This window comes from Neovison vison, chromosome 12 (genome assembly GCF_020171115.1).
Source record: "Neovison vison isolate M4711 chromosome 12, ASM_NN_V1, whole genome shotgun sequence".
NCBI lineage: Eukaryota > Metazoa > Chordata > Mammalia > Carnivora > Mustelidae > Neogale > Neogale vison.
In genome coordinates, this window is record NC_058102.1 from 14,615,092 (window position 1) to 14,639,598 (window position 24,507).

General features: G+C 41.6%; 1 protein-coding gene across 3 annotated transcripts in view; it reads left to right on the forward strand.

Annotated features, from left to right (window-relative positions):
• Positions 1 to 16,327, forward strand: part of PRDM4 (PR/SET domain 4) — a 29,377-nt gene extending 13,050 nt beyond the window's left edge. For 2 of the 3 annotated variants that reach the window (XM_044226573.1, XM_044226572.1), the window contains exons 6-12: positions 1,339 to 1,488; positions 2,642 to 2,760; positions 4,166 to 4,251; positions 4,884 to 5,011; positions 5,662 to 5,976; positions 7,315 to 7,483; positions 14,617 to 16,327. In XM_044226573.1, coding sequence (XP_044082508.1) covers positions 1,339 to 1,488; positions 2,642 to 2,760; positions 4,166 to 4,251; positions 4,884 to 5,011; positions 5,662 to 5,976; positions 7,315 to 7,483; positions 14,617 to 14,929 — 1,280 coding nt within the window. In that variant the 3' untranslated portion in view covers positions 14,930 to 16,327. The remainder of the gene's footprint in view (positions 1 to 1,338; positions 1,489 to 2,641; positions 2,761 to 4,165; positions 4,252 to 4,883; positions 5,012 to 5,661; positions 5,977 to 7,314; positions 7,484 to 14,616) is intronic. The other variant, XM_044226574.1, reaches the window with a different exon arrangement.
• Positions 16,328 to 24,507: the final 8,180 nt, after the last annotated feature.

Sequence of the window (24,507 nt, forward strand, 5' to 3'; positions counted from 1 at the left end):
GTGTTAGCATTTCCCTAGTGACAATGATGTCAAACCTCTACATATTCTCATTGACCATTTGTGTATTTTCAGAGAAACCTCCAAGTATTTTTTTTGCACTATGAAACCTGAATCTCCTTTGGAGATTTAGCCTGGTTTCTTGTTAAGAGCACTGGAGAATCAGCTCTCACCAAGTGTAGGTGATCTCTAATCTGATCTTCAAAGAATTTTTAGTCAAGTAATAGTTGAAGTAAGGTATTATTTCTGCTTTGTCTAAATATGAAAACTTAACTGCTATTTTATGTCAGTTAAGGAGAAATGTTTAACAGTTGCTTAGGGAAAAAATACTTAGATGGCTGTGGTTCTGCAGTTGATGTACTCGCAACTATTTTGTGGACGAATTTGGAAAGTCTGTACATAACCAGTGACTGATAGGTCACGTGTACTGTTCCTTAGCAGTGATAGAGCACAAGATTTATGGAGAAAGACACTCATGAGCTTGGAAAAGTGAAGTTAACAGTAACCGTAGAGAGCAGCACTCTTTCTGACAGTGCAAAAAGAATATACAAACAGTAAGAAATTAAGAAATTTAAGCAAACATGTCGCAAGAATGTGATTCTACCTACTGTCCCTAAGAGCATTTTTTTGGTTGGGGTTTTTTTTTTTTTTTTTTTGGTCCCAAGAATCTCCTCAAAACCTGGGTGACCAGTTTGTTTATAGTGAAGCAAACAGTGTCTCTGCCTCTGTTGACCTATGTTATCATCTCTGTTGTGGCTTTGCATGATGGTGTTTCAACTCCAGTTTCCTCACATAGTTTGGTAGAATTGGAATCCTGGGACTTTAGATATCAGATCTAAAGGTATTATGTATCTAATGTGTCTACTTTAGGTAAGAAACAATGTACTTTTTTCTTAAATTAATACAGTGTTTCCTTTTAATCAGTCTCTATGGACTAAATAGTAAAATTGTCCTATGAGATTTAAAAAAAAATCAGATCTTACTGGAGAGAGATATAAGAGTGGGATATGTAGCTTAGTGTAAGAAAGTGATTGTTTGATCAGAGTATTTTTTTAAGATTTCATTTATTTATTAGAGAGAATGAGGAGGAGGAGGAGCAGAGGGAGAGGCAGACTCCCGGCTGAGTATGGAGCCTCATGTGGGGACCGCAGGATCATGACCTGAGCTGAATGCAGATTCTTAACCAACTGAGCTACCCAGATGCCCCGGATCAGAGTATTTTTACTAGACCTTTGCTTTTTACTGGTTATAGTTTAGTAATTAGCATTTAAATAAGAAAGTAGGTGGTACCAGTCTGCTTGAAATAACCCCATTTTTGTCTCTCAAATTTCCTATCCATAGGGTGCACTCTCTGTGACCGAGCTTATCCCTCAGACTGCCCTGATCACGGACCAGTGACTTTTGTTCCTGACACTCCAATAGAGAGCAGAGCAAGGCTTTCTCTCCCCAAGCAGCTTGTTCTCCGCCAATCAGTTGTGGGAGCAGAAGTTGGTAAGAATCTGGGAACCCTAAAAGCCTGTCAGTTCTCTTCCTTTGTAGGATAGGGTTGTAAAAGCGGATATGTATAATTTAGTCATTATTTGGTTGATTTGGAAGTCAATTTACTTGACTTCTTAAGATTTTCCTTTCTAGGAATGTTTGTCCAGTGGTAACAGTAAATCAAGTTGAAAGTTTCTTGAGAAAGTTCCTCTTTCTTAGAATCAGACTTGAATACAGGAAAGAATTGTGGCCTGAGTCTGAAGACTTTTATTCTTGGCTGTATCATTCTTTAACAATTGTGACAAAACATTCCTTAATACTTAAGTTTCTTTTATAAAACATGGTAAATTCATCACTGATAACTTTTTGTCAGATTGAATGTTCATAAATTGTCTAATATTCCTTAGGGAAAAGGAATAAGAAATACAGACTGCCAGAGTTTCGTTACCCATATTTGAATTTAAAATGGTTTTTGAGGGGTGCCTGGGTGGCTCAGTTGTTAGGCATCTGCCTTTGGCTTGGGTCATGGCCCTTGGGTCCTGGGATTGAGCCCTGCATCGGGCTCCCGTCTCCATCTCTCGTTCCCCCTCCTTGTATTATCTCTCTGCCTGTCTCTCTCTCTGTCAAATAAAAATAAATTAAAAAATGGTTTTTGAATTACTGTCCATTTCTTCGAAAGTATCAAGCTAGGTTCATTTTTTTAGCTGTAGTTTGGGCATGAGCCAGTTGAAAATGTTAAAACAGCTTAGATAATATCGAGCAGTGCTTTAAGCACAGATCATTTTATAAGTTTGATTCATTTTGTAGCAATTGCTTTATGTTTTTATAATTGAGTAATGTCCTCTAGTCTTTTTTTATGTATTAATTCCAAAGTAACACTTGGAGGGACTTGGTTTGGTTCCTTGTGTATAACACTGGGTTTAGGGATTTCTGATACTGCTTCTTACTCTGTATATTTCTTCTGAGCCACATTTAATCTGCTCATTACATTTTCCATATTTATAGGTTAGAACCCATAAGACTTAGCTACCTTACAGGAGTGCTGGAATATCTGGAGTTGTTCCCGAAAGATAACATTCTTTACATGAGCTAAGCCACTCTCTCTTATGTATCTTGTTAGATGCTGAAATCATTGATTGGGCAGTTGGTATCTTTTCACTGATAGGTGTGTGGACTGGAGAAACCATTCCTGTGCGGACTTGCTTTGGGCCTCTCATTGGCCAACAGAGCCACTCCATGGAAGTAGCGGAATGGACAGACAAGGCAGTCAACCATATCTGGAAGGTCAGTGTTCATGAAGCTTTTCTGTGACTTTTGGATGTTTTTACTATAGTGAGGTAGTTAAAAGTGATGTAAAAGCAAAATTTGCCAAGACAAGTATGGTGCCGCAATTCACCTGTCAGGCGCTTATTTAATGTTCCATCCTTTCTGTTCTTTGTAGCCAAATTATAATATTTCTCAAAACACCAGCTATGGAATTTAGAAAATAAACTGTTTATAGTCCTCCCGTTGTTAGATAATCCAGTGATTCTTCATTTTAATTACTTGAGGCAGCTGAGGGCATGGAATTTGTTTATATGATGAAAGCCTTCTTTTGTAATCAACTAAAACATCCCTCAATTAGTTAGCTTGGGAAACAGTTCTAGAATTGGAAGCTAAGAGCATTTCTCTAGTTTTCTTTTCTTTTAATGATTTCATTTATTTTTGAGAGAGCAAGCGATTGCAGTCAGGGAGAGGGAGAACCAGATTCCCGGCTGAGCGGGGAGCCAGATGTGGGGCTATATCCCAGGTCCTTGGGATCATGACCTGAGCTGAAAGCGGATGCTTGACTGACTGAGCCACCTAGGAGCCCCGGATCATTTCTTTCATTTTCTACTGGAATCCTGGAAATGCAGGGTTTTGATGTAAACACATACTCCTTTAACATAGTTATAGATTCACTTGTAGTCAATAGATTGGGAATGATACCTGCAAAAGTGAAATGAGAGGAAAGTGGGTCTTGCGAACATTGGAAAGGTAAGGTGCTGCCAGCATTGGGGACATTAATTTTGGTATCGAAAAAGAATACAGAAGAACACTAGGTCCATTGGAAAAAGACTGAGAAGAGATGGTTCTATGACCTTAATGTCTGTTTAGTCAACTCCTTGTCACCATGCGGTAGGTGATGAAGTCAAATAGGCTGTTTTTGTTTGTTTTTTCCAGTCCCGCCAAAGTGTGAATAATGAACAGCAAGCTCATTGTATCTATACCTTGAGCACTAACTATTGGTCTCCAATGGTCTTTATTACCTTGATGGAGATGGGGGGGCCAGGTGAAATGAAGAGAGAACACCTTTCAGGGCGCCTGGGTGGCTCAGTGGGTTAAGCCGCTGCCTTCGGCTCAGGTCATGATCTCAGGGTCCTGGGATCGAGTCCCACATCGGGCTCTCTGCTCAGCAGGGAGCCTGCTTCCTCCTCTCTCTGCCTGCCTCTCTGCCTACTTGTGATCTCTGTCTGTCAAATAAATAAATAAAATCTTTAAAAAAAAAAAAAAATGAGAGAACACCTTTCAGAAGGTAGCCGTGGAGTTCCACACTGATGAGGAAAGCAGAGGCCTACTGCAGAGTGAATGGGATTGTTGTAGCCGAAATTCAGTAGCACTTTGTTGCTTGTCAGTTCCTTTGACATGTATGTTTGCCTTCTGTTGGCAGATATACCACAATGGTGTCCTAGAATTCTGCATCATTACAACTGACGAAAATGAATGTAATTGGATGATGTTTGTGCGCAAAGCCAGGTAAGAGTAGTCTGGGATGAAGAGATGGTTGAGATTTGGATGTTTTTCAGTGGGAAGCTTTGCATAGAACAGGGAAGAGCCCCAAATTCCAGATTATACTGATATCTAAACATATGTTCCGGACTAAGGCTTTTTACCTTCTTCACTTCAGTAGTTGTTAACTAATAGTGATTATATAATCAACCCAAACAGAAGAAGCTATCCTTTTTTTAAATTAAATACTTTATTCAACTTGCCAGCACAGTAAGGAATAATACAGTCATCACTCAATTTGCAAGTGGGTACCTGCTCTTTGTATGTGCCGTTAGTCAGCCCTCAGGCTGTTGTTGCTGTGAACTCTCGTTCAGCTGGCTCTCTCTGTGTCCTTGTGCTGTTGCTCTTTTAAAACTTAATTTTATTTAATTTTTTTGCTGCAGAAACACTGCAGGGGTTTCTGACTATAAAGGGCAATCAGTTGATGGACAGAAGTAAGAATTCTGTTTTCTGTGTCCCTCCTGATAGAATAGGGAATTAGAAAAATGACCCAAAGAAAATAGTTCCAAGTTTTCATAAAGAATTTTGCTTAGGGATATGATATGTTTATTATACATTCCAAAATTAGTATGCTTGATCTATTAAATGTGATAACTTAGGAACCGGGAAGAGCAGAATTTGGTGGCTTATCCCCATGACGGAAAAATCTATTTCTGCACCTCACAAGATATCCCTCCTGAAAATGAACTGCTTTTTTACTATAGCCGGGATTATGCTCAGCAGATGGGTAAGTTACTAGAAGACTTGTTTCTCCTGAATTTAGCATAGTAAAAACACCAAGGACCAGAAGTAGTTTTGGTAATGATTTATATGTTAGCTGAAGCAAATCACATACATTTGTATATATAAAAGCAGGGTATTACCCCTATGTTAGAAGTGTTAAAATCTGTGAGGTTCTTCACAAGCTGAATGTTATCAATCCAGCAGTATTTGTATGAAAGGAACTTCTGTGTTAAGATTTTGATTTGGGGTATTTGAAGTTCCTGAGGCTGCTTTTTTGAGGCCAGTACCATTGTAACTTAAGTTCATAAAGAAAAGAAGGTCCTTTAACTGATTTAACCTTCATAGTCTCTTTCTTTGCACTGTGTCATGATGACAAGCAATTTTATTAGAGTTTATACTACAAAAATTTTTAATGAAAGTTTTTTTGCCTAGGAAAGATGTATTATAATCCCTTATGTACAAGTGCTTCCTTTGTGCCCAGCACGCTATATGAGATGCTGGGAATAGAGTATTAAACAAGGCATTCCGGTTTTACAAGTAGTGGGCAAGATGGAAATTTTGGTAGAATGGAGAATTGTAAGCAACATTATTAATATCAAGAATGAGTTTTGAAATTTAAGTACGAGGAGACATTGAGTAATTTTTTTTTTGAAGGTGTTCCCGAACACCCAGATGTGCACCTCTGTAACTGTGGCAAGGAGTGCAATTCCTATACAGAGTTCAAAGCTCACCTTACCAGCCACATCCATAACCATCTTCATAGCCAGGGCCACAGCAGCAGCCATGGGCCAAGCCACAGCAAAGAAAGGAAGTGGAAGTGCTCAATGTGCCCCCAGGCTTTTATCTCTCCTTCCAAACTTCATGTCCACTTTATGGGTCACATGGGTATGAAGCCCCACAAGTGTGATTTCTGTAGCAAGGCTTTTAGTGATCCCAGCAACCTGCGGACTCACCTCAAGATACATACAGGTAAGTTATATTAGACCATCAAAATGGAGTTTCACAACAATTAGAAACTGGGGTAGTAAATTGCAGCAGCTAGTCTCGTAGGTGCAGTTAACACGGAAGAGTGTGGCGGACAGCAGGACTTCATTGGGTGATAGATCTTGGTTGGGTAATTGTGCTTCCTCAGTGTTAGCTCCCATTGTTACGATATTTCACCTTCCAAGTGCCCCCACCATAGTTTGAAGGTGACTGGGAAAATGGACTTCATCAGGAAGTTGATGCATGTTTGGACTGAAAGCAAAGGGAATTCTGTAGAAACACTCTGAGCCTTGCCAGTGGCCAGAGCCAGTTTTTTTTCCTGTGAATATTGTCTAGTCAGCACTGCCAAATTTTGTATTTTGAGTTTCCATTCACTAAACTCCATGTAAACCAACCCCTTTCTTTTAGCACAGATTTTTTAAATACAACAAAATAACCGATGACATCTTGGTTTTCTTGGCTGGGTCATTGGTTCCCCAAATCTTTGAAAGTAAAATTCTGCCTTGTCCTTTTGCATTTAAGACTGTGTGGTCATGGTGGAGACTATATGACCCACAAAGCTCCAGATACAGACTAGACTTTACAAAAGGTTGGCCAATCCCTGACTTATAGTAATCTTATTTCTGCATTCTTTTTTTTTTTTTTTAAGATTTTATTTATTTGACAGAGATCACACATAGGCAGAGAGGCAGGCAGAGAGAGAGAGAGAGAGAGGAGGAAACAGTCTCCCTGCTGAGCAGAGAGCCCGATGCAGGGCTCGATCCCAGGACCCTCGGACCTTGACCCGAGCAAAGGCAGAGGCTTTAACCCATTGAGCCACCCAAGCGCCCCTTATTTCTGCATTCTTAGAAGGATTTTATTTCACCTCTAGTTTATGAGGTCATATGTTTTAATAAAGAAAACTGTAAGTTGCAAAAGTATGTTTGTCTATTCACAGGTATTACAATTCATGAGGGGTTTTTTGTTGTTTTTTTTTTTTTGTTTTTTTAAACATCACTGGGTTAGGTTAGTTGCTAGGATTATAAGTAATTTCTTTCCAGATTTCATATGTGTCAGCTATAAATAGTAAAAAAAAAAAATACATATAATAATCAGGTAAGTGGTCCTAGAAGGAGGTCAGATTTATTAGCTTCTCTGGCCTTTTGCAGAATATAAATTCATTTTCTCTGACTGGTTCTAGGTAGATAGCCCTAGAGAGTGATGTTCCAGTTATCAATTCTGTTTCATTCCTGCCTTTGCCACATACCCATACTTGTGTCTGTCTGTCTGGAGAATGCTAGTGATTGTTTTATTCACAGCGTGACAATTTGGGTTAATGTGCAGGTCAGAAGAACTACAGATGTACTTTGTGTGACAAGTCTTTCACCCAGAAGGCTCACCTAGAGTCCCACATGGTTATCCACACGGGTGAGAAGAATCTCAAGTGTGATTACTGTGACAAGTTGTTTATGCGGAGACAGGACCTCAAACAGCATGTGCTCATCCACACGCAGTAAGTTACCCCACAGCACACATACTCCTTAGGTGGTGCATTTGAGTTCTTGCAAGTGCTGACTCATTGTCTCCTACCTTGGTAGCTGCTTCCTGTGTTCACATAGCCAAACGAAGGTTGGAAATCTAAGTTTTGGGCTTTAACCTGGAAGATTTCACTTGTTTGCTTTATTTTTCTTATTTTCTCCTCTATTTACTTTTTTCAACACATAATCTCATTTAACAAATATTTTTTAGGTACCTTCTCGATGGCCACCATTATGCCAAGTGGTAAAAATACAGAGATGAAAGACACAGACTTTGTCTTAAAGAGCTCAGAGTCCACTAAGAGAGCCAGAACAGTAAAACACTACTGTACCACGTTAAGTAAGCATCAGATCCTGAGAGGCTGTAAAAGAGGGTCACAGACCCAGCCAGGGTGTCCTGGAAAAGCTTCCTGGTAGTCTGAGCTAAGTATTAAGATAAGTTAAAATTATTCACAGAGGCAAAGAAGGGTAAAAGGGTGGGAATATCTAGACATATTTAGAAACACAGATACAAGAAGGACTGTGGAATGCAAGTGGTTCTTTACAGTTGGGAGCGTATTGTACATATGAGAATGATAGAGAAGCAGCAGTGAAGTCATGAACCTTTTATCCAACTAGGAAAATTAAATTTCTTTCTGGAAATAATGGGGAGGCACTGAAGGGTTTTACCTCCCCATGTAACAGGCACTGTGCTGGGTGTGTGTTTTAATTATAGTTAAAAAAAAAACCCACGTAATATAAAAGTTACCGTCTTAACCATTTTATTTTTTTTTTTTATTTTTTTTTTTTTTTAAAGATTTTATTTATTTATTTGACAGAGAGAAATCGCAAGTAGACAGAGAGGCAGGCAGAGAGAGAGAGAGAGAGGGAAGCAGGCTCCCTGCTGAGCAGAGAGCCCGATGCGGGACTCGATCCCAGGACCCTGAGATCATGACCTGAGCCGAAGGCAGCAGCTTAAGCCACTGAGCCACCCAGGCGCCCCCGTCTTAACCATTTTAAAATTTTATTTATTTATTTATTTTAGCCAGGGGTGCAGGGTTCGATGGGGGAGGGGCAAAGAGAGATTCTCAAGCAGGCCCCATGAGCAACACAGGGCTCCATCTCACAACTCTAGGATCATGACCTAAGATGAAATCAAGAGTCGGATGCTTAAAATGACAGAGCCACCCAGGAGCCTCACCGTCTTAACCATTTTTAAGTATACTGTTCAGTAATGTTAAGTGTGTTCACACTCCTGTATAAACGTTGAAGGACTTTAAGAAAAGGATGTCATAGTGAGATGTCCGTTTGTAAAGAATACTCTGGCAACAGGACAGGATGATTGAAGGAGAAGGTCAAATATTGCTGGACCCATTGTGATATTCTTTTTTTTTTTCAAAGATTTTTAAACATGTATTTGAGAGAGAGCACATAAGCAGTGGGAGCAGCAAAGGGAGAGGGAGAAGAAGGTCCCCACTGAGCAGAGAGCCTGACATGGGGCTTGAACCCAGGACCCTGAGATCACGACTTGAGCCAAAAGATGCTTAACCGACTGAGCCACGCAGGCATCCCAAGACTTGATATTATTCTGAGGTTTAGTTAGCTACTTTGCTTTCATATTTGCTCTTTTGTCTGATTCCTTTTTTTTTTTTTTTAAGATTTTATTCATTTATTTGACAGAGAGAGAGAAAGATCACAAGTAGGCAGAGAGGCAGGCAGAGAGAGAGAAAGATCACAAGTAGGCAGAGAGAGAGGGGGGAAGCAGTCTGAGCAGAGAGCCAGATGTGGGGCTCGATCCCAGGACTCTGAGATCATGACCTGAGCTGAAGGCAGAGGCTTAACCCACTGAGCCAGCCAGGCGCCTCTTTTGTCTGATTCCTAGTCATGCAATCTGAAGGGCATTCGACTCTTGGTTTTGACTCAGATGATATTCTCATGGATCGTGGGATCAAGCCATACGTGGGATTCTGCACTCAGCAGGGAGTCTGCTTCACTCCTTCTTGCTCTCCCTCTGCCCCTCCCCCTGCTCACATATGCGCCTCTCTTTCTCACTCTTTTTCTCCCAAATAAATAAATAAATCTTTTTAAAAATGCAACCTGAGATACTAAAATATCAATTAAGTTTGGATCTACATTCATAATTCTCAAAATGACTTTTTAAAAACAGTGTTCAGGGGCGCCTGGGTGGCTCAGTGGGTTAAGCCGCTGCCTTCGGCTCAGGTCATGATCTCAGGGTCCTGGGATCGAGCCCCACATCGGGCTCTCTGATCAGTGGGGAGCCTGCTTCCCTCTCTCTCTCTGCCTGCCTCTCTGCCTACTTGTGATCTCTACCTGTCAAATAAATAAAATCTTTAAAAATAAATAAAATAAATAAAATAAAATAAAAACAGTGTTCATGAGGGAGCTCCATTAATAGTGTGAAATTTTAGAAATTAGACACACGAATTATTAAATACTATATAGAATTATACATCATTAGAGCTGAAAGAGGGTTCTCTGGGATCATTTAGTCCAGCTGCTTATGTTAGTCAGCTTGAGCTCCCATAACAGAATACCTTCTGGAGACTGGAAATCCATAATCAGGGTGCTAGTATGGTTGGATTCTCATGATAGCCTTCTTCCTGGCTTTTAGCTGGGGTGGCTTAGATAGCTACCTTCCTGCTGGGTCCCCACATGGGAGACAGCAGATGAGCTTTGTTCTGTCTGCCTTTTCTTCTGACACTTACCCCAACATGGGGGGTCCAGTCTTCATGACCTCATCTAAATCTAATTACCTCCCATAGTTTCCACCTCCAGATACCATAACATTGTGGTTTAGGTCTGCAGCATAAGAATTTACTGGGGGATGGGGCACACAAGCGTTCATCCCATAGTGCTGCTCGTAATAATCACTTGGAAGATGTGAAAAACAGTTGGTGCCAGGGCCCTGCCTCCAGGGATTCTAATTTAGTTGGTTGGGGATAGAGCCCTGGCTGTGGTAATTTTTAAAGCCTCCCCAAGTGACTCTGATGTCCAGCCAGTGTTGAGAGCTGCTGAGTTCATCCAGATGAAAGGCTTGTTTCCACAGTGTCTCTGGCAAGTGGTACTGTGGTTTCTTCTAGAATACCACACAACTGATTTATTTAGTTCTGAGCAAAAGTTTTGCTTGAATCAGCTTATGTCAGCCTCTATCCATTCACTCTACACATGTCTCTGGAATGATGCATGTAGGTTTAGTATCTCTTTAAACTCACAGACTTTAGTATTTAATGATTGCTGTCATATTCCCTTTAAACCCTCTTTTCATCAGGCTTAAAGTCCTAATTTCTACAGCTTTCCCTCTTATCACCTGGTTTCAGATTTGGTACCCAGAAGTAAAGACAATATCCTGGATATGATCTGTGCTTATTAATAAATGGAATTATTTTCTTCCTTGATTTTGACTTTCTCTTCTTTTAGGTGATGCCTAAATTTGCACTTGCTTTTTCTATAGCCATTTCACAGCATAATGCAATATAAATTATTTTGAGGTTAGTGATGTAACTATTTCTCCATTGGGTTTGAGAATTGGCTTAATCAGGTATTCACCAATGAAAACAATTTTCTTTAAGTGTGGATCCTCACTCTTTGTCACAATGGCAAGACATAATAACCCTCTTTGCCAAACTCCCATGAGATACAAAGTTTTTAGGTCATCACAGCTTTAACCTAGTATGTAAGTCATTCATAATTAAGAAGCACTACTCAAAATATTTTTTTAAAGATTTATTTATTTTAGAAAAGCAGAGAGAGAGCGCGCGCGTGTGTGCGCACATGATAGGGGAGGGACAGAGAGAGAGAGGAGAGACTCTCAGGCAGACTCCCTGCTGGACGTGGAGCCTCATGCAGGGCTTGATCCCATGACCATGAGAGCTGAGCCAAAATCAAGAGTCGGATGCTTAAGCAACTGAGCCACCCAGGTGCCCCCACTCAAAATGTTTTTGAATCAGACTATAAATTTTCCTGTGGAGATCACTGGTAAAACTTTCAGATGTTTGCATTTTTTACCTTTAGACATTTCAAAATGGATATAGCAGTATTGAAATTCATTTTGTTTATCTGCTTAGGAAAAAACTTAGCTACAGCCCTAAAGCAAGTGCAGGAGGAGTTCCTTTCCCACAGTTTGAGGGGAGTGCGAGGCATGTGGCAGAGACTGACTTGGCCCTTCCCCTCAGAAAGAGCAACTTGAGAGCCCAAGCAGGGATGCTTACTACTGGTCATCTCCGTGGTCCCATGGCTTTTTAGATACCATCTTTATAATTTATTTATTTATTATTATTTTTAAAGATTCATTTATTTATTTGACAGACAGAGATCACAAGTAGGCAGAAAGGCAGGCAGAAAGAGGGGAAAACAGGCTCCCTGCTGAACAGAGAGCCCGATGCGGGGCTCGATCCCAGGACCCTGGATCATGACCTGAGCCGAAGACAGAGGCTTTAACCCGCTGAGCCACCCAGGTGCCCCGCATCTTTACAATTTATATCTCCAGCCTTATATATCTAACCATCCACTCAGCATCTCTCAGTTTTGGATGTCCACTAAGGCAACTCAAACCTGGTATGTCTAAAACTCAGCTCTTAATATTACCCCCACAAACTTGGTTTTCCCCCATTGATCATCAGCTCAGGAAATGGTGCCCCGTTCATCCCAGTGGCTTAAGCCAAACACCTCAGAGCTGTCTTTAACTCAGTCTTCCATTCTCCATTCGGCTCTATCTAGTCAACACCACCAGCATCTTGTTTGGATCAGCTCAGTAGTCTTCCAGCCAGCCTCTCTGCTCCTGGTCTTTCTGCTTCTGTTCTACCCAGACATGCATATACAGGCGCTGTATTCTGTCATAATAACTGGAGTGATCCATTTAAAACATAACCCAGACTGTGTTATCTCTGCTCATAATTCCCCCACGGCTTCCCATCATACTTAGGTTAGAAAGTGTGAAAGTCCCTTCATGATGTAGTGGTGTGAGACTGCCGCTCCCACTTCATCTTTACTTACTTTTCTACTCATGTTCTGCTGTAGTCACATTGCTCCCCTGCCCCTGCCAACCCTTGATGAGACTCTGGCACAGTAAACACACTTCAGTCTCAGGAGCTTGTCTGCCTACCCCACTTCATTCAGATTATTGCTCAAAAATGTTGTCATCTCAGAATGGCCTTCCTTGACTGTCTTTTTTTTTTTTTTTTTAACTATTTTTATTAACATATAATGTATTACTTGCCCCAGAGGTACAGGTCTGTGAATCATCAGGCTTAAACATTTCATAGCACTCACGATAGCACATACCCTTTCCCTACTTCCTCACCCCGCAGCAACCCTCAGTTTGTTTTGTGAAATTAAGAGTCTCTTACGGTTTGTCTCCCTCTCGATCCCATCTTGTTTCATTTTTTCCTTCCCTCTTCCTTGACTATCTTATCTAAAATAGAACTCCATCACTCTTACCTGGGCTTTGTTGTTGTTTTTCTCCCCCATAGTAGTTTTTACTGTTTGATACGATGTTACGTATTTTTTTGTTTATGGTGTAACTCCTCCATTAGAACATACTCTCCGAGAAAGCAGGGGCTTAGTTTTCCACATCCCACAACTCTGCAGAATTCCTCTGTGCCCTCTTCTGCTGGGAGAACGTGGTAGAAATGGTAAGGAAGCCAGACTTAAGAACTTCTCACTGCGCCCTACCACTTCTTCAAGGATTTTGACCTTTTTATCTGTTTTGCATATTGAGCCTGTAAGATGTAGGGTTCAGGGGTGCCTGGGTGGCTCAGTGGGTTAAAGCTTCTGCCTTCAGCTTAGGTCATGATCCTAGGGTCCTGGGATTGAGCCCCGAATTGGGCTCTCTGCTCAGCAGGGAGCCTGCTTCCCTTCCTCTCTCTCTGCCTGCCGCTCTACCTACTTGTGATCTCTGTCTGTCAAATAAATAAATATAATCTTTAAAAAAAAAATTAAAAAAAAAAAAAGGATGTAAGGTTCAGCTGCTCAAAAAAAGAGTTACAGAATTCCTGGTCTACATGATGTCTTAGGTTTTTTTTTTCCAGCTCTAAGATGTCTTAGCCAGGGTTACTCAAGCCTTGACACAGCTGGCATTTTGAGCTGGGTAATTTTTTGTTAAATGGGATACCATTAGCACCATAGTGAGATCCCATTATGTATTGGGCAGTTGTCAGAAATGCTCAAATTTGAATCTTCCAGTCGAGAACGTGGGGCAGCAGGAACTCCCAAGTGGCTGTTGATGGGCATGAATGTATTAATACTACCTCATTGGAGGGGCACCTGGCAGGTTCAGTTGGTAGAGCATGCAGCTCTTCATCTTGGGGTTATAAGTTCAAGCCCCATGTTAGGGGTAGAGATTACTTCAAAATAATTATTACTATTTTTTTTTTTTTAGATTTTATTTATTTATTTGACAGAGATCACAAGTAGAGAGGCAGGCAGAGAGAGAGGGGGAAGCAGTCTCCCCACTGAGCAGAGAGCCCAAAGGCAGAAGCTTTAACCCACTGAGCCACCCAGGTGCCACTTCAAAATAAAATCTTCAGAAGAAATACTGCCATATTGGAAAACAGTTTAATATTACCCAGTAAAGTTGAAGATGTGCATATCTTTTGATCTAATTATACCATCCCTGAGTATATGCCCTAAAGAAACTCATGCATATGCACACCAATATACAAATATAGAAATATTCATAGTGGTCTTTCCTGTGATGATAAATAATTGGAAAGCACCAAAACATCCATAAACAAAAGACAAACCGGTACCACAGATAAGTTGTGGTGTATTTGTAAGTCGTATATACAGCACTGGAAGGGAACAAACTGCTGGTACTTGGAGCAACTTGAATGGATTTCATCACATCAGACACAAAGGAGATAAATACAGTGTGATCCCAAACAGGCAAAGTCAAATATTAGACTCAGGTCTTAATCTTAGGGTCATGAGTTCAGGCTCTGGTGTTGGGCTCCATGCTGGGCTTGGAGCCTACTTTAAAAAAAGGGAGCGGGGGCATGATCTGATAGAATGCTCTTCTGACAAAGACCTGAGAAGGTTATGAAGAATAAATGTGTGCCTTACTTGTCATTTGTAACCCCAAAACAAATGTTTTCTCTCGTGTTCCTCGTAGGGAACGCCAGATCAAGTGTCCTAAGTGTGATAAGCTGTTCTTGAGAACAAATCACTTGAAGAAACATCTCAATTCTCACGAGGGAAAACGGGATTATGTCTGTGAAAAATGTACAAAGGCTTATCTTACCAAATATCATCTCACCCGCCACCTGAAAACCTGCAAAGGTCCCACCTCCAGTTCATCAGCCCAAGAGGAGGAGGAAGATGATGACTCCGAGGAGGAAGAGCTAGCGGACTCGGTGGGGACAGAAGACTGTCGGATCGGCAGGGCCGTGTATTCAGCAGATGACTCTCTCGCGGCACATAAGTAAAAAGCCAACAGTTTTGGATGGAAAATGCAAAAGGGAAAAACATGCGACCCGTTATCCACTACAGTGGTTTTTATATAAAATGGTTTCTGATTTTCTTCCAGCCAAACAGTCAAAGCAGACTGAATGGGAATGGGTAAAGCACTTACAGAAGAGTATCCTAATGAAAACACTTTAGAACAGATTGGGAAAAGAGAGCAGGGTAAACTATTTTTAAGTGATATATGGGGAAGAAAGTGTCAGCTTCTGGCGTCCGTTCCTTATTTTCCTGATAAACTAGGTGATGCATTTATACCTGAGTCAAAGCTGTCCTCCGCCCAGACAAATCAGATTTATTTGAAATTCTTCCCATTGTTCCTTTTTCTTCCCGGCCCTGTGGTGTAGTAGCGCTCTAACCTTGGTCCCTGCCTCACTGTCATCCCGATTGCTGATTGTGGTTCTGGTGTTGTGTTTTATGTAGACTGTTGTGACTTAAGTCATCCCAGAATGAATTGGAACACAGCAGTGTAAGCTTATTTGACTTAAGCTGACAAGTTTAAGGTACCACCTGCCTTAGTTTCTCTTGGCTGCTTGGGAGTTTAGGGTCGATCTTCTCAGAATTTCAGCAGATGCCTCAAGGGCAAATAAAAAAGAACCAGTCAGGCAACAGGCAATGGTGGAGAAAAGAAAAGGAGAGACATCTGGGCCACTGTCCAAAAAAACTAGCTTTGATGGAAGCCAGTTTGAGACACCTGTTATTGTTCCTTCGAGATCTTTGTAGGTTTAGACATGTCTCTCTCTCTCTCTCCAGTAAAGCTTCTAGCCTCTAGACAAAGGGGAGCTGGAGGTGTAGTGAGTCAAATAGTACCTGTTGGATTATCTCCTGACAACAAGCACGTGTGGACTCAGCTGGCTAAGTGGTGCCTCGGACTATGGAAAGAAGGAGGAAATGATCCTTTATATCTGGCTTATCCTTCGAGAAAGAACAAGACACCATTAAAATGTTGCCAACTCAGAATGACGAAGGATTTCAGACATTAGTGCGTTTGCAAGGTTAGGCCTCGGTTGTCTGTGGTGAAGGATCTCATCAGTTAAGCATGGTCGGTGTTAACGGATTTCGAAGGTGTGGAAGGCTCGATGGTCACCACATGGGTGTGTTTTCAGGGTCCCAGCGTAGTTAATCCATCCATCTGGTCTTTCACTTGATCTCACACATATAACCTGCTTTCAGCAAGAAGCAAACACATCGTTGAGATGACGGTGGATGGAACAGCGTCTGCTCTCAAGGGCAGCCTCTGGGCTGGAGCAGAGCGGACTCTGGTGGGAGGGTTATGCTGCTAATGTATTTATGGAATGAATGTATTTCATTCAAATCTGTATTCCTCTAGGAAGGATTAAAATAAAAACCTTTTTTAAAATACAGGCTTCTCTTGTAATCTCATTTTGTGGAAGAAGAAAGTCATTTAGGGAAAAATTAGGTATAGCTTGGTTTTGTTTTCTACGGTCGGAAGTGGAGAAAGTATTTTCTAAGTAGCATAACTTTGGGATAATACTGTATTTCTGCATAACGGTGGCTAAATGAACTATGCTTTCTCTGTTTCCCATTCTCATGTCCGGCCCTCGTCCTCCCTAAGGGAGTGCCTTTACTGCCTCCTTGGAGAACTTGGGCGGGTGTACAGTTGAGGCACTGGGCGAGGTGGTGGTGGTTAGAGCCGGCTGCTTGATACTGGGTCATGAAGCCTCTGTCAGTTAGCGCTGGCGGGACTGGGGCAGCTCCAGACAGCCTTTGCCAAAGGCATCCTGAGGGCAGGCCACCTCTGTTTCCAGGAAACTTGGTGCTGAACTACCAGCTCTGGCTCTGCATCCATCTCACTAGCTCATGCTGGGTTAAATGCCTTCATGTCCCAGCACCGGTTGAGATGGCTGTCCCCGATTGTTCACCTGATAGGAAAACAGGAAGCCTGGGAAGTGGTTTGAGAATGTAGCTGTTGCTTATTTACAGCTATCCTTTCCATGTTTTCCCTCTTCGACTTCTATGGCACATTCTAAGTCATTCCCAGGAAATAAACCAATTGGTAACTGCACTTTTGCCAAGGGTTTACTCAGCCATCTGTTACTGTTGCCGGTGGCCTTGTCTGCTGCTGCTGTTGGGGTCAGTCTGTTGCTGGGTAATGGTCACACTGAGAGGCAGGACGTGAGTTGTGGGCCCCGGAGCCCCGCCGAATGTCTGCACTCTCGGCTTTGCTGCATGATGGTTTGTATCCTTAGCCAAGTTTTGTGAACTCTTTATTCCTCTATTAACTGTAAAAGAGAATAGTAAGTGTTCCCATTTGTAATGCTGTTTGATGTTAATACATGTAAAGGGCTACCATGGTGCCCCACATACGGTAAACAGTATTAGCTAATCGTCCAGTTTTAAATTAGCCCAGCATAGAGATCTAGTCTGTAGGTGACCCAAGAAGCTCCAGGTTTTAATACAAGTAAAAGACTCATGATTTGAGTTTTCAAGGCCAAACCTAGAAGCTAGTTTGCAGTTTTCTTGTAGTTTAGTACATGAGGCTCGGTGTTTCCTTCCTTAAAAGGTGAGTTGTTCATAACCTCTCGTGTGTGCTGAGCTGAGTTCCTCAGCACATCAAAGGGCAAAGAGGCGACAGGAGTTAAGAGTCTCCTTCAGCCTTTTCAGCACGTTGGCCTGTATACATGCTTGGAGGTAAACACCTTCAGCTGTGTCCTGAGGAACATGAGCGTACCAGAAGCTCTCAGCCCGTCATCAGGTATGTGAACTTGTAGTATCTGATCTCCAAAGCTGCATCGTAGGGTCAGACACTCCAGAATCGCCTATCTACATGTATACAAGTGACTACTGTCCGTTAGGGGTTGAATTGTGTTACCCCAAGATTCATATATGGAAGTTCTGACTGCTGGTACCTCAGAAGTATGAGCATATTTGGAGATGACGTCTTCGAAGAAATGACTGAGTTAAAAATGAGTTCCTTCATCCGTGTCACTGGTCTGGTAAGGAAACTGGGACACGGGTGAAGATCACTCATCTGTAAAACAAGGAAAGAGGCCTCAGAGGAAACAACTCTGCTGACACCTTGACCCCTGACCTCTGGTCTCCAGAACTGTGAGAAAACGAATTTCTGTTGGTTAAGTCAGCCAGTCTGTGGTACTTTGTTATGACAGTCCTGGCAAGCTCAACGGTGGCCAACTGAAGGTGGCATCTTTATGATGATTGCTCAATGAGGAGGAGCTTCCAGAAGCATGGTGATAACTGTAACCTCAGCTTTGCAAATCCCCGTGAGCAACGTAAATGGCAGGAGCAGTTCACCATGGTGTGTACGGTCCCAGATCCTGTACTTCTGAAAGGGATAGAATCACCTCTCAGCAATGTTTTTGTTCCTTCATTTTTCTTGCGTATACACACCTTGAGAGTCATGAAGTGCCCCCAGACCCATGTAGTCCTCAGACAAGGACAAAACTTTCTTCTCAAAATCAGTCTAGGGGCGCCTGGGTGGCTTGGTGGGTTGAGCCGCTGCCTTTGGCTCGGGTCGTGGTCTCGGGGTCCTGGGATCGAGTCCCGTGTCGGGCTCTCTGCTCAGCGGGGAGCCTGCTTCCTCCTCTCTCTCTGCCTGCCTCTCTGCCTGCTTGTGGCCTCTCTCTGTCAGGTAAATAAAATCTTAAAAAAAAAAAAAAACGTCTAAGTACTGGTGCAGTTTAAGGCATTATAGGTGAACAGAGAAAAGGGGCTGGGACTCTAACCCTACCCTCCAGAAACAAAATCTTGCAGAGACCTGATTGTGCAGCAGGATCACCTAAGGAGCTAAGAGATGTCAGGCATCCACATCGGCCCCAGGCCTACTGACAAGTCGGCTGGGATCCCTAGGCCCAGCTGATCCTGGAGCCGTCCACGAGTCTTCTGTTGGGAGCCTCGGAAGACGGGTGCAGACGTCTACCCCTGATGCAAGCCAGTGGTGAGTGTTGCAGGTATAAGTATTATTAAAATCCAGGAGCAAGAGAGGAAAAATCCTAAGAGAAGACTAGTAAAGAAAAGTGGGGTAGACCTGCCTGGATCTAAGTTGTAATAAAGATGGGGCAATGTGTTCGAGATAGAGGACTAAAAATTTTAGAATACCTGGTTTACCAAATAAATAGCTGCTTTTTGGTTGTTTTTATTTTTATTTTTATTTTTATTTTTTTTTAAAGATTTTATTTATTTATTTGACAGAGAGAGATCACAAGTAGGCAGAGAGGCAGGCAGAGAGAGAGAGAGAGAGGAAAGCAGGCTCTCCACTCAGCGGAGAGCCCGATGAGGGACTCGATCCCAGGACCCTGGGATCATGACCTGAGCCGAAGGCAGCGGCTTAACCCACTGAGCCACCCAGGCGCCCCATTGGTTGTTTTTAATTACAGGGATACTGTTTACTTGTGGCAGGCATTGTTCTTCTAAATGCTTTATAAATAACATTAAAGCTGCACAGTTGACCTGTGACCTGTGATTATCCCTACTTGACATCATAAGAGGCTGAGGTGCAGAGAGTTAAGTGGCAGATGGTTCCCTGACTAGCTGAGGTGCACTCTGTGCCTCGCTAGCCAGGCTTTATTGATTCTTCAAGTAGCCCAATTAAATTTGGAATCTCACCATGGCATATATCCATTACACATCTTCAAAGGAAATCACAAAATCTAAGCTATTCCATTAGATAAATCTTATTTATAGACATGAATTAGGGAGCTCGTGATGACTATGCTCTGGTTTTTGTGTTCTCTGCTCTGTGGCAGCACGTCCCTGGCCCTTCTGTACCGCTTCGGACTTGCTGAGGCCCAGGCTGGAGACGGGCCTTGTTTGGGGATGAACATCAAAGTCCATTTACAGCCACAATAGAGCCACAATAAGAGAAAATCACTTAAGGAGGAAGATAGTGATCGTAGGAAAGTTGGTCAATAGACCACTTCCAGCCCTTCTTAGCTAATAACATGGTCTCACGCATTTTTGACACATTTACTTGCACATACATCCTAGAATAAGACTAGTATATTTTAGTTTAATGTCTGTTTAGTCCTTCTAGAGCCTTATGAAAGTAGGTTTTATCTCATTTTATAGATGGTGAAAACGAAGGTTTTTCTACATTTCCTATCAGTGATCTGCCTGGTAGTACTTGCTGAACTGTACGTATTTCAGGGTGCCTGGGTGGCTCAGTTCAGCATCCGTCTCCTGATCTGAGCACAGGTCATCATCTCAGGGCAGTGAGTTCAAGCCCCCCGCGGAGTTCTCTTTCATGTTCTCTGACGATGTGACACCTCATTTCAGGGCTCATCACGCTGCCGCCTGTAGTAGTTGTGTGTTTGCCCTGGGGTGGGAAAAGCATTCTTATAAACAGAGAACGCCTTTGTGGGTTATTGTGCTTAATTGGTTTAGAGAACTGGCTCTCAGCTTTGAAAGATGAATTATTCAGAAGCCTGGGAGATGACATCATATTCAATTACGGAATTTTTCAAGATGCCTGACCCAGATATGCTTCAGTGAAACGAATGTGAGCCAGGCTATTTGACATCTGAAATTCCAAAAACCCAAATAGCGTTTCAGTATATACTCTCTTTGGGAAAGGAACATGTTAGACTTCAAGGGTGGTAGGGAGAGAGGTGCACATGTAAAGAAAAGCAATGGCTTGTGACCCAGAGATCCAATTTCAAGCTTCTAAAAAGGAAAAAAGAATGAAAAGGGTATAATGAAAAAGATATGTACAGCATCCTAGTCCTTTCTTACAGCTGTGTTGTTAGGACGAAGGACTATATCTGTGTTTTTAACAGTGTAGATGGAAGAAGTTTAAGTGTCCTCCGGAAGGGCAGTGTTGAATAAATCATGGCACATCCATAAAAACAATACAGTGCTGTCATCAATCAGGATGAGGTAATCCGTATGTTAGCGTGAAGTTATCTCCAAAACATACAAAGTGAAAAAGCATGTTGTCTGACTACTACCTGTATCTACATAATACGGTAATCCGAATTGTACAAAGAAGATACCATAGATTATCAATTCCCTTTTATACTTTCCTGAGCTATAGAGTCTGGAAAGCTAAAACCTGCTTCCCAGACTCCTTTAGAGTTAAGATTCCCAAAAAAACCCCCAAAGTTCTCTGATCAGATGCACTTATACGAGATTTTGATGCAGAACTGAGTTATGTTGGGGGAACAGCAAGGCCCGAGGCATCTATTATATTATTATGCAGGCTTGGATCTTACCAAGGGTGATTTTGGAGCTAATGGCTGTGATGGAGGTTTTCTGATGTGGCAGGAACTTCTCGATCATAAAAACAGCAGCTGTGCCTTGCAATTTCACTTCTGTGATTATGGGTTTGGAAGCCATTCCTGGAATTCAGCCTACAATCCAATTTAGGCCTTTTTCAGTGATACCATGAGTTTACGATGCTGGTAAATTCCTTTTGCTTCAACTAGAGCAAGGAGGTTCTGTCGTCTGAATATAAATGCTGATCAAGTAATTGATATCAGAAATATTGCAGGAAACAAATCCTCAAGGAAACGTGATCTTAGTTTAGTTATATGACCTGGCTGGGTTTCAGGGCAGAATGGGACACAGAATTATACTGGAACCTGGTTTAGAGCTTCACCTTTGATTATTGCATTGAAATGTCCCTTATCAATAAATTCAGCTTGATCTAAATTACGTTTGTCTCCCCTTGGGTTAGCATTCTCAGAGGATTTTGTTTTTGTTTTTAACATATATTCCTCAAGAGTTATGAAATCCTTGTAACTCTGTTAATATGTAAGCCTTCTTTTCCAGGGTTTGTCTTTGGAATTACAGAGAATTTGAAGGTTTGGCTTAGGCAGGGGTCAGAGGCAGTAAGAGGTGTAGGAGTGGTAAATGAGAACTGGAATTCTATTTTGTTGTGGTCATTAGAGGGTATTCAAGAAAGTCAACCAACCTCATTAGATAGGGGAGGAGGAGCTGCTACTGTTGACAAGGGAAATCTTTGGGGTTTTGGGTGCTTGAAGTTACTAGAATCCTCTCAAGTATCACCATTTTACCTTTCAGGTTTTTACTCCACCACCACCACCACCCCCATAATAATTCTCATTTAAGAAATCTGTTGAAACTGTGAATCCAGCCTGTGTTGTAAATCAGTAAGAGCGACAAAAGGGAAGATATTATTCAGAACAGTCATGGGTAATCCCTGGTTCTCTGAACTAGCTTATATGTCTATTAGGCAGTTGGATAGGAATGTGAAGTGTGCCTCACTGTTAAGGTTTTCCACTTTTTTCTTGTAACAGTTCTGGTAAGTTGTCCTTTTCTAGGAATTTGTCATTTTGAAAAAACATGTTCAAATTTAGTCACTTAAAGTTCTGTATTTAATCAATGTCTATAACATCTGTAGTGTTCCCTTTTTTGTTCCTGGTGTTGATAAATGTGTGTGGTTTTTTGTGATTAGTATTGCTCATAGGTTTATTAATTTTTTAGCATCCTAAAGAATCAATTTTTTTTTTTGCTTTGATCATTCTCTATTGTATGTTTGTTTCCCATGACATTAAATTCTACCTTCAATCGTTCTGTGTACATTTTGGCTTTAAATCACTCTTCTTTTTCTTAGTCTGGCTACTTAAATAATGGAACTTAAAGTCTATTTTGTCTGATATAAGTATTGCTAACCTGGCTTTCTTTTGACATCTATTTGCATGATAAATGTTTCTTCATCTCCTCAATTTAAATCTGCAGGTGTTTTTATGTCTGAAATGAGTCTTTTGTAGGCAACATGTGGTTGGATCTTGTCTTTTTATTCATTATGTTACCCTGTGTCCTTTGATTGGAGTGTTTAGTACATATACATTCAAAATAATTATTTCTTAACTATTTTTTTAAAGTAAGCTCTATGCTCAACATGAGGCATGAACTCATGACTCCAAGATTAAGAATCACATGTTTTGGGCACCTGGGTGGCTCAGTGGGTAAAGCCGCTGCCTTCGGCTCAGGTCATGATCTCGGGGTCCTGGGATCGAGCCCCGCATCGGGCTCTCTGCTCAGCAGGGAGCCTGCTTCCCTCTCTCTCTCTCTCTCTCTCTCTGTCTGCCTCTCCGTCTGCTTGTGATTTCTCTCTGTCAAAAGATAAATAAAATCTTTAAAAAAAAAAGAATCACATGTTTTACCCACTTAGCCAACTGGGTGACCCTCAAAGTAACTTTTTTTAAAGATTTTATTTATTTATTTGACAGAGAGATCACAAGTAGGCAGAGAGGCAGGCAGAGAGAGAGGAGGAAGCAGGCTCCCTGCCAAGCAGAGAGCCTGATGTGGGACTCAATCCCAGGACCCTGAAATCATGACCTAAGCCAAAGGCAGAGGCTTATCACACTGAGCCACCCAGGCACCCTCAAAGTAATTTTTGATATGTATTTATTGCCATTTTGTTACTTGTTTGGGTGGTTTTGTAGTTTTTGTTTTGTTTTGTTTTGTTTCTGATCCTTCTCTTGCTCTCTTTCATGGTTTGTTGGCTTTCTATAGTGATCTATTTGGATTTCTTTCTCTTTATTCTTTGCATACCTATTACTGCTTTTCGATTTGTGGTTAGGTTTGTATATTATATCTTCTGCAGGTCGTAGTCTATACGAAGTTGATGGTTGTTTGAGCCCATTCCTTTTTTTTTTTTTTTTTTAAGATTTTGTTCATTTATTTGACAGAGAGAGATCACAAGTAGAGAGGAAGGCAGAGACAGAAGGGGAAGCAGGCTCCCTGCTGAGCAGAGAGTCTGATGTGGGCCTCCATCCCAGGACCCTGAGGCAGAGGCTTAACCCACTGAGCTGAAGGCAGAGGCTTAATCCACTGAGCCACCCAGGTGCCCCTGAGCCCATTCTTTTTTTTTTTTTTTTTCCTTTTTGTAGACTCCACATCCAATACGGAGCCCAACACAAGGTTTGAACTCATAACCCTGAGATCAAAACCTGGGCTGAAGAGTCAGGTGCTTAACTTCTTGAGTCTTCCAGGTGCCCCTGTTTACCCGTTCTTTATTCTTTGCCCCCACCTTCCATGTTTTTTAGGTAGTTGGTGTCATATTTTATATCCTTTTATTCTATGAATCTTTTGACTGATTTTTATAGAAGCACTTATTTTTACTGCTTTTTCTTTTTTTCCTTTCCGTTCAGAAAGTCCCCTTTAATATTTCTCATAGGACTGGTTTAGTGGTCATGAACTCATCTAGTTTTTGTTTGAGAAACTCTCTGTCCTTCTGTTTTGAATGATTGTCTTTCTGGATAGAGTATTCTTGGCTGCAGATTTTTCTCTTTCAGCACTTTTTTCCCCCCTTTCAGCACTTTGAATATATCCTGCCATTCCCTTCTGTCCTGTAAAGTTTTTGTTGAAAAATCCACTTATAGCCTTATGCGGTTTCTCTTGTGTGTAACTGTCTTCTGCTTTTTTATTATTATTTTTTAAGAAGTATTCTCCTTTTTTTTTTTAAAGTTTCTATTTATTTATTTGACAGAGATCACAAGTAGGCAGAGAGGCAGCAGAGAGAGAGGAAGGGAAGCAGGCTCCCTGCTGAGTAGAGAGCCCAATGTGGGGCTTGATCCCAGGACCCCGGGATCATGACCTG